At 40.9% G+C, this 10323-nt stretch overlaps 1 protein-coding gene across 1 annotated transcript; it reads left to right on the top strand.

The window, feature by feature from the left end:
• Window positions 1-3764: 3764 nt before the first annotated feature.
• On the top strand, window positions 3765-6341 carry LOC139106200 (uncharacterized). Its single transcript, XM_070662763.1, has one exon. It carries the CDS (start codon window positions 3765-3767, stop codon window positions 6339-6341), a length of 2577 nt encoding a protein of 858 aa, XP_070518864.1.
• Window positions 6342-10323: the final 3982 nt, after the last annotated feature.

Raw genomic sequence — 10323 nt, 5'->3', positions numbered from 1 at the left:
CGACGGTTCATTCCAAGCTTCTCAAAATTAGCTAAACCCCTGACTGTATTATTAAAAAATGATACAGCATTCGAGTGGACTTCAAATCAAGAAGAAGCATTTGAATCATTAAAACAAAAATTATGTGAGGAGCCAGTATTACAATATCCGGATTTCTCACAACCATTTATATTAATCACGAACGCCTCAGGACTTGCAGTAGGAGGAATTTTATCCCAAAAAAAAATTAACAATTATCAACCGGTGGCATATGCATCTCGCACACTAACAGACAACGAAGTAAAATATGATACATATGAAAAGGAAGCATTGGCTATTGTATACTGCGTTAAACATTTTGGCCATATCTATAGGCCGGAAATTTACTTTAGTTACGGATCACAAACCGTTACTCTGGTTTAAGCATGCTCAAGATGCTAATATGCGCATACTTCGGTGGCGATTAAAGTTAGCAGAGTATGATTACGACGTAGTATATAAAGTCGGGAAAACTAATGTAAATGCGGATGCATTGTCCAGAAATGCAGTAGAGGAAATACCGTGTAATATAATTAATCCTGCAAAGAAATTAAATCCGAACAATCCGAAGGACGCCGAATTAATTGCACAGATGCTGGAGGAGTCCGACAATGATAGTGAAGAAGACGATTATAAATTTTATCTGTCAGATGAGGAAGAATTAGATAACATATTAATTAAAAATGACTCAGTACCTCTTACAGATCAAGAATTAAGCGAGCCGTCACAAGAAATTGTGGAACTGGCATTAATTCATGATCCACCGACAGAACGTAGAATCCAGACACGAAGCCAAACAGCAAAGAAAGAAAGAATGGAACAATTAAATGAAAATAAAATTGAAAAAGAAAATAAGCAAATAGAAGAAATTGAAATTCAAAAGGAGGACCTCGACGAAGAAAAGGAAAGTGACGACAAAAGCGAAAGTGAAAGTAAAACAGACGAAAAAAAAAATTTGCCTGTTATCACCGACATACAAGACATACCTAACAATGTAATCGAAACACGTGATTTACTCTTTTTACGAAAAGATAATATCATATATTTTACGGACACCGAGGAAAATTTTTTAGACTCCGGTTCACAAAAATTATTTGAAAAGAATGAATTACCGAAAATAAAAACGCTAACCTTAGAAGAAGCACAACCGATTAAATATAAAAAATATTATTATATTATTTTACCAATCAGCGAGGAGTCCGGGAAGGACCAACTTTTACTCTGCAACATATATCTACAGCTATAAAAAATTTGCGAACTATCTCCGATGAATTAAATTTGCAAACGATTAGCATTGCAAAAACCGACTTAATAAACAACGTACCTTGGAGTGAAATTAAAAATCTGCTACACCTAATTTTCTTAAATTCACCCACGAAATTAATAATCTGCAATGGATCAATAAAATATCCTCCCAGGAATCTCCGATCGTCAATAATCGAAGAAATGGATTGTTCACCAACGGGGGGACATCGCGGAGTAAACAAAACATATAATAAAGTTAAACATAAATATTACTGGGAAAATTTAAAACAGGAAGTTTAACTATATATTCAACAATGTCTATAGTGTCAGTTGAAAAAATTAGTTAGAGTAAAAACTAAGCAGCCGATGCTAATAACTGACACACCAGGAACTTCTTTTGATAAAATTGCTATGGACATTGTAGGGCCAAAAATGTCTGCCAAAAACTGACAGAGGAAACGAGTACATCTTGACCATGCAGGATCAATTAACAAAATTCTGCATAGGCATACCTTTGCAAAATCAGACATCCGAAACAATAGCTGAAGTATTTGTAGATAGATTGTTAAGAAATTAATTTAAATATACCGAGAACAAGGGACATTATATTCTTCAAATGTACGACACGCCGAGAAACGATATTCTCTAAGTATTGACGACGGTAACCAGCGAATTAATAAACATCGCGGTCGTCGACCGAAAGAACGAAAACACGATGAGGCAATGAACTCCGAGTAATTTTGAAAAGGTACGGCGAAGCCTTTGTTCTCAGCGGTATAAAAACGCGGAATTTTCACGCGACTGCGGCACTCCTAAAAAACTCGTCAGTATCGGTCCGCGACACTTTAATATCCGAATCATCATTGTTACGCACGACGATTGCATCGACGACGATCCGAGGCGTGGATCGCACCATACCTTTACTTATTGTAAAAACTCAGCAGCGAGGATCGTGAGGAGATAAACGAATTGGTTAATAATATCATTCTAATCATTTGCAAAATTTATTTCAAATCCATTGCGCGTCACGCGGACGGCGTGACGCTAGAACAAATTTGGTTCTTCGAGCCGGATATCTTATATCCGAAACTTGGCGACCGGTGTCCGGATCGAGGAGATTCGTCGGTGTACGCGGACTGCGTGACACCTGAAGGGCTGGACTGGCAGAACGAGAGAAGGAGGTCCGAATCAGACGAGCAAACGGCAATCCACGGCACGAGACGGTGCAACTGACGCTGGTCACGGCCGGGAGAGAGGAGCGTGTTCAGACGAGGCGGACGCAGCCGGAGAGACAAAACTGCGACCGGAGCAGACGAGCGGTCAAACAAGAAGAGGAGGCGCGTACCACAACGGAAAGGGTAAGCTGTGTAGGAGCTGCACCAGATTTTTAGAATATATTGTAAGGCCCATCGGTGTCGGGATCGCTCTAGGAATAATTGTAATTAGAAGCGAATAATTTAACGTAAAAATGACCACGCCAACGACTCCGTCGGCCTCTACGGCAGCACTGAAAAAGCGGCGATCGACCATTAAAGACGCATGCACACGGATCGCTACGTTCGCGAATGGATTGCGAGAAATAACGAATGAAATACGCGAACAAGCTATAGAGCGGCGAAATCGGTTAAAGGATTACTGGGACGAATATGATCGCATTCAGTCCCAGCTCGAGGAGGCCGACGAGAGCGAGGGCCCCGAGCGGGTCGCGTTTGAGGACGGTTATTATAGCGTGATCGGGAAATTGTCTCGAGCAATTAACGTCCGGGCACCTGTCGGTCCGTCACCGGCTCCGAGCGGTGAGAGCGGGAGCGAGCGAGGGGTTCACGCGAACATGCGGTTACCAAAAATAAGCATCCCATTGTTCTCGAGGAAATACGAAGATTGGTTTCCGTTCGTTGATACTTTCAAGGGCCTAATACATAATAATCAGGAACTCCCGGGAATACAGAAGTTCCAGTATTTAAAGGGATGCCTCACCGATGAGGCGAAAGCATTTATCGCGCCCTTGGAAGTGTCAGACGAAAATTATGAGATAGCGTGGACCACCTTGTACGAGCGTTACGACAACAAACGCGTCATTGTATTTGAGCATATTCGATTCATGCTGGAGCTGCCTCAAATGCAGCGCGAAAATGCGGTAGAATTGAGAAGCATTTGTGACGGGCTAACGCGACATTTAGGAGCATTAAAGGCATTAAAAACAAAGGCGGAATCGTGGGATGTGCTATTGATTTATTTGTTAGGCGCGAAGCTTGATCAGAACACCCGCAAAGAGTGGACACGCGGGCGCACGCGAGGGGCGAAGGAAGGCGGCAAGCGTTGCACGCCACCGCGACGGGTGGTAGATGTGCGTATTGCCGCGGCGATTACGCAGTTTATTCGTGCGGGGACTTCGCCGCATTACCGGTTCCGCAACGTATATTTGAAATACGGAAAAGAAATTTGTGTTTGAATTGCTTGCGATCCACGGCGCATAGGGCGGCTCAGTGTACGTCAGGCGGATGCAAAAATGCAAATTGATACATAATACGCTGCTGCACTTGGGGGATCTACAAAATCGCAAGACATCGGCCGCGGGAACGTCGGCGGCCGGGTCGACGGTGGCATTGGGCGAGGCGACGGCCTTGGTTGCTCGGCCAAGCGCAGGCGGGGACCGGAGATATGTATTTCTGTCAACAGCGATTATAAATGTGTTTGACGGCGATAATCAACAAAAAAGGGCACGTGTCTTACTCGACTCCGGGTCTCAGGCTCATTTCATAACAAGAAAATTCGCGAGGAAATTGAACTTAAATATGCGGCCAGTAAATATTACAGTGACAGGCGTTGGAAAGATGATTGCGCAATCTACATGTATGACACGGCTCCGATTGCGATCGCGTACCGACTCGTTCGAGAGCGAGATAGAATGCATCGTGACGAACGGGATTACGGAGAAAATTCCCGCGAGCACGATAGGGCGCGATATAATTAAGTTGCCGGCGGGCCTAAAGTTAGCCGACCCGCAATTCCATCAACCTGGCGAAATTGATACGTTGATCGGCGCAGATTTATTTTGGACGCTTATATGCGTGGGGTGCATAAAGGCAACGACAAGCCACTCTACGCTCCAAAAAACGAAATTCGGATGGATTTTAGCCGGACGGGTCGGGGGAGCGCAGGGCGATGTCGCGCGCACGTGCGCATCACATGCGGCCGTCACGAACTCAGAATTGAGAAATGCGATCGAGCGTTTTTGGCGGATCGAGGAGACCACGGAGCCGGCGGTCGGCACAATAGACGAGCAGCAATGCGAAAAAGAATTTATCGCGAGCGTGACCACGGATCAATCGGGTAGATACATTGTAGGATTACCGATAAAAGATGAAATAATGACAACGGTCGGACAATCGCGCGACATAGCATTAAAGCGATTTTACACATTGGAGCGCAAATTAAATCGAGATCCGGCATTTGGGGCCGCCTACGGCCAATTTATGCGAGAGTACGCGGAACTGGGCCACATGCAAAAAATCGACGACTCCGAGATGGGAAAACCGGGAACGGTGTATTTACCGCATCACGGGATCTATAAACGCACCGACGGGAACGCGAAATTAAGAGTCGTGTTTGACGCGTCGTGCAAAACCAACTCAGGGGTGTCGCTCAACGACGCATTACAGAAGGGACCGACAATCCAGCAGGATTTAACGTCCATATTAATAAGGTTTCGCGCGTTGACTTATGTCTTCTCCGCCGACATAGTCAAAATGTATCGGCAAATTTGTGTACGGGAGTCGCAAACTCATCTGCAACGAATTTTGTGGCGTGATACACCGGGGTCCCCGATGCTGACGTGGGAGTTGCTCACGATCATGTACGAGACGACATCCGCGCCGTTTTTGGCGATCAGATGCTTACAGCATCTGGCGCGGGAGCACACGGTGGACTGTCCGATGGGCTCGGAGCGCATCTTACGCGATTTTTACGTCGACGATTTGCTCACCGGAGCAAATACGTTGGCTGAAGCGAAAAGGGCGAGAGACGAAATCATCGAGGTACTGCGTCGCGGATGCTTTCACTTGAGTAAATGGTTGTCCAACAGTGACAAATTCATTCCGGACAACGAGATGCGGTGCCGCGATCTGGTGGCGTTTGGTACAGACGCGGAAAGTAAAATCCTAGGAATACAGTGGAATCCGTCGCGCGACGAGTTTGGATTCCGGAATAATTATAATATCCGCGGCGAACGTATAACAAAACGCGGTATCCTTGCCGAGATAGCAAGTTTGTTCGACCCGTTGGGTTTGTTGGGTCCGGTCGCGGTAGTAGCCAAACTAATTCTGCAAGACACGTGGCAGTGCCAGCTCGGGTGGGAAGAATCGGTGCCGCCGAACATTCACCACCGCTGGCTCGAGTTTAGACGGCAATTAGCGAATCTCGATAAAATACGCGTGCCGCGGTGGATAGGCGGTCGGGGGGCGCGTGGCATCGAATTGCATGGGTTCTGCGATGCAAGCGAAAAAGCGTACGGGGCATGCATATACGCGCGAACAACCGACGAAACGGCGCAATTTGGAACAAATTTATTAACTTCCAAATCGCGCATTGCACCGCTAAAGGCAGTGTCATTGCCTCGGTTGGAATTGAGCGCCGCGGCGTTACTCGCCGACTTGATGAAGAGAACTCGGTCTTCACTCGGGGAGATGATAACCGGCGTGTACCTCTGGACCGACTCGATGATCGCGTTGCAATGGATCTCCTCAACATCGCGAACATGGAACGCCTTTGTCGCAAATCGTGTGAGAGAGATCCAGCGAACAACCAGAATCGCGGATTGGCGGCACGTGCCGACCACGGACAACCCGGCCGACATTCTGTCCCGCGGCATGAGTATAGGGGAATTAATTAAAGAGAAAATTTGGTGGAACGGACCGACGTTCTTATCAGATAAGCAATCGTGGCCGAAACGGGCGCCAATCAAAATAGATACAGATTTACCTGAGCGTAAAAGGGTGAACGCGAGCGCGGTCGTGGTCGGAGGAACGGTCGTGCAGGGCTTGCTAAATAAATTTTCGAGCCTCGACAAAATAATATAAATAACCGCATACTGCTTGAGACTCGGCGGGCGAGGCACGAGGACGGCGGATGCCCGCATCACGCCGAGCGAGGCGAAAATCGCTTTACAAATACTGGCGAGGAGCGTGCAGCGATCGCTGCACCCGAGTGGAAATTCGTCTAGCCATTCTGATTTAGCAGCTAGTGATTAGATAGCGCAGGCTAGATATATTTCTTAGTTAGTGACTAGCTTGATACTAGCTATAATTTGTGAAGACACATTTGTTATTTAGTGACTAGCTAGCTATTATCTAGTCATTACTGTGTAGAAATCAAAAGTGAGATTGTGTCATTTAAAAAAAAATCTGTCTAGTATCTGTCTAGCCTCTGTCTAGGCGTTACTGCTTAGGATTCCAAAAGTGAGGTTGTGTCAATTTCCAAAAAAATCCGTCTAGTTTCCATCTAACCACTGTCTAGCCAATTATTGTTAATAACTATAAATGGCTAGACAGTCGCTAGACGGATACTAGACATATGTATTAAACTTTACTTCTTTAATCTTATCGAGTAATGGCTAGAAAGTGGCTAGAAGAATACGAAATAGATTTTTTCATAAATGTTAACCTCATTTTTTGAATTGTAGCTAGTAACGGCTATACAGTGGCTAGACAGATACTATGCAGATTTTTTAAAAAATGTTAATCACACTTTTTCAATAATATCCAGAAACGACTATACAGTGGCTAGACGGATACTAAACAGATTTTTTTTTAATGTTAACTTCACTTTTAAAAAATATATTTATATTTATATTAATATTTTAATTTATTTTTTTTTATTTAAGAAATGTATTAAATTAAATATAATGTATTAAGTTAATCATATATGTATATTAATATATGTTTATATATATATATGTTTTTTACTACATTTTATTTTTTTTTTTAATTTATTTTTACTACTTTTTTTACATTGTATTAAATTTATCATGTTATTACTTTCCAGGGGAAAGTTTAATATTTATGTTTTGTCATCCAATTTCGCTTTAAATCTGAAAAATAAAAATTACTCTGATGTTTAAATTGTACACTTTCTATTTATATATGTAGAAAATAGAAATCTGTAGTACAGGTGTATCTTTTTAATTTATATCTCAACTACTAAAGCATATATATGTATTTTAAGAATTTATTATTGTAAGATATTTTACTAGTTATTGCAATAATTTTTATTGAGTATTGTGGTCACTTCTGTATAGAATCACTTTTTTTTTAATCACTTTTTATATATTTACAATATTATATATATTTTTTTTTTTTATTTGTAAGCGTTGACATCTAGAAAATTTTCTCATTATATGTATGCATAAATATAAAGTTTTATAAATTTAAAAAATGATATGAGATACTTATCTTGTACCAAGAATATATGTATAATAGGAAAAACTGGATAAAAACTCGAGTTCTTTTTTTGTTTAATTTTTTCGCGCAGTGATTTCGTAACGACGATCTGTCGCTGCTATTTTCCGTTGCTATAGAGTTAATAATAAATAAAATTAATCAGTACGAGAAAATCGTAAAGTCAAATTTTTCTTTGTTAATTTTGTGAAACTCGCGTTTTTATCCAGTTTTTCCTATTATCCTGTCTTTATACACGGTAAGTATCTCATATCAATTTTTTTAGTTTATAGAGTGTCCCAAATCAATATAACTTTGTATTTATGCATACACAATATGTGATTTTTCTAGATGTCAACGCTGAGAAAAAAAAATATGTAGAATATTATAAATTTTATAAAATGGGACAATAACACGTCGATTGACTGTATTCCATCGACTTGGATTTTATTTGATGGAGAACAGCAAGAACTAGTTTGTAAATACATGCCTCCTCCATATAGTGCAAAAAAGTGTAAAGTTTTGCAAGAATTAATAAAGTCAAAAAGTAGTCCAATTCAGAAGTGGCCACAATATCCAATAAGAATTCTTGCATCAGCTGGTAAAATATGTTAAATAATAAATAATTACAATATTTATGCCCTAGCTATAATATAAATTAAAATACTAAATTACAGAAACTTACGCAGAGGGTGTAGCAAAAGATAATACTTTTTTAAATAAAGGATACATCACAGCTGCTACTGATTCCAACGGAACAGATATTTCAGAAGATCAAATAGTATTAAAAAAAAAAAAAATATTAAAAATGAAAACAATTTAGAAGAAGCAAAATGTTTGGCGGTATGCGGATTAGATGGAAAAGTCACATATGTGCATTCTTCATCAGAAGATTCTGGTAAAATTAAGTTAAATTTATTAATATAATAATATAATATAATATAAAGATAGAATATAAATAACATAAAAATAAAATAATATTTAATATAATTATAAAATAATATGATACAATTAATTGCGTATTTTGCAAAAGATTTCAAATAAATATTTTTTTAATATATTCAATGTAGATTCAACGAGTGACAATGAGCTATACGATGCATCCAAAAATAAAATAAAACTGGTTGAAAAAAGTCCTACAACTTCTAAACAAATTAACAAATCAGTAATTATTGACATTATAAAAAAAAAAAAAGGAGTGTTGCACCGGGGCCGGTGCACGGGGTCCGTCCTTCGGGATCCGCGAGAGAGGGCGAAATAATTGATATGTTATAATAAAAGATTAGACTTTTTATTTGGTTACACTGTTTCTTTTCTATCTCCCTTTGTTCTCCCTTTGTCGGTTCGGCACACGTCCTCGCGTTGTCACGCGTTCTCGTCTCCGCGAGGTTTCTTCTTACTTGGCACGCGACCGAACTTTCGTTATCACCGCTCTCAGTTTACGGTACGGACTATAATGCGACTGCTCGTCCGTGACGGGCCGCGGTTATTTAATAGTGACGCAGGGCCTTGGCCTCCTCGGGTTGCAATGCCGAACTTCGGTAGTTCGGCGAATGCAACCTCAGCGATTTCGGCAATAAGTTCTCGCACGTGTTTCTTTTATTATTTAATTTCTTAAGGAGGTTGCTGATCTTGCATCCTCCGAGGTTATTTAATTACGAGAGACTTATTCCGAAATGCCCTGCGTCATGTATCGTGTTGTAACGGGGTTTGGGTTACAACAGGAGGCGGTATGCGGATTAAATGGAGAAGTCACATATGTGCATTCTTCATCAAAAGATTCTGGTAAAATTAAATTAAATTTATTAATATAATATAATAATATAATATAACATAAAAATAAAATAGTATAAATAATATAAATAATATAGACTTTTGTTTCCGATTGCAGAGCGAACGGTTGTGTGTCTGAGCGAGTGCATGTAGAAAAAGGTCTTGTGAGAGTAAAATAGTTTTTCAGAGGTAAAGGGTTGGTTTGAGGGAAAGAGGGAAGGGTTTTTAAGGAGGGCAAGTGAGGGTAAAGAGCAAAGGTAAGAATAAAGGGAAAAATCGGGGAAGATATAAAGCGGAGTTCTTTTTGAGGTTAGGTTGGCGGTGACGGGAAAAATCGTGTGTAAGACAAAGGAAAGGAGGAAGGCAAGGGGGTAAAGGAGAGAGTAAGAGGTAACAAAGACAAAGGGAAAAGAGATAAAGAAGATTTGGAAAATGAGTGATCAGGAAGAGGAAAGTGTGGAGAGTGGAAGTGAGGAAAGAAAAGAGGAAAAGGGAGAAGAGAAAATAAAGAAGAAAATGGGTAGACCTGCAAAGGTAGAACTGTTAAGAAGGGAAAGGGCCAACAGCTTGCCAATTATGGAAGCGTGGAAGCAAGGGGAGAAAAGAAAGGAAAGGCAGGAGGAAAAAGGCGAAATAGAGGGTTTGGAAGGATTTAGGAAAAGTGTAAAAGTTTATAGATCGCCGGTGAAAGCAACAGAAGAGGGTGGCGAAGGAGGAATAAGCAAGGAAGGTTTTGAAGAGGTGATAAAAAACATGAGAAGTGGATTCGCAAGGATCCAAGCGCAGATGGAGAAAGTAAGGAAAATAAAGGTACAAATCAGAAAGGAAATAGAAGATTTGAAAAAAATATGGA

Source organism: Cardiocondyla obscurior, linkage group LG10 (genome assembly GCF_019399895.1).
Source record: "Cardiocondyla obscurior isolate alpha-2009 linkage group LG10, Cobs3.1, whole genome shotgun sequence".
Classification (NCBI taxonomy): domain Eukaryota; kingdom Metazoa; phylum Arthropoda; class Insecta; order Hymenoptera; family Formicidae; genus Cardiocondyla; species Cardiocondyla obscurior.
The sequence above is the reverse complement of the archived record's forward strand: the minus strand, read 5'-3'. Positions and strand labels throughout refer to the sequence as shown.

Excerpts from the sequence above, each read along its gene's own strand:
- LOC139106200 (XM_070662763.1), top strand. The coding sequence starts at position 3,765 with ATGCAAAAATGCAAATTGATACATAATACGCTGCTGCACTTGGGGGAT.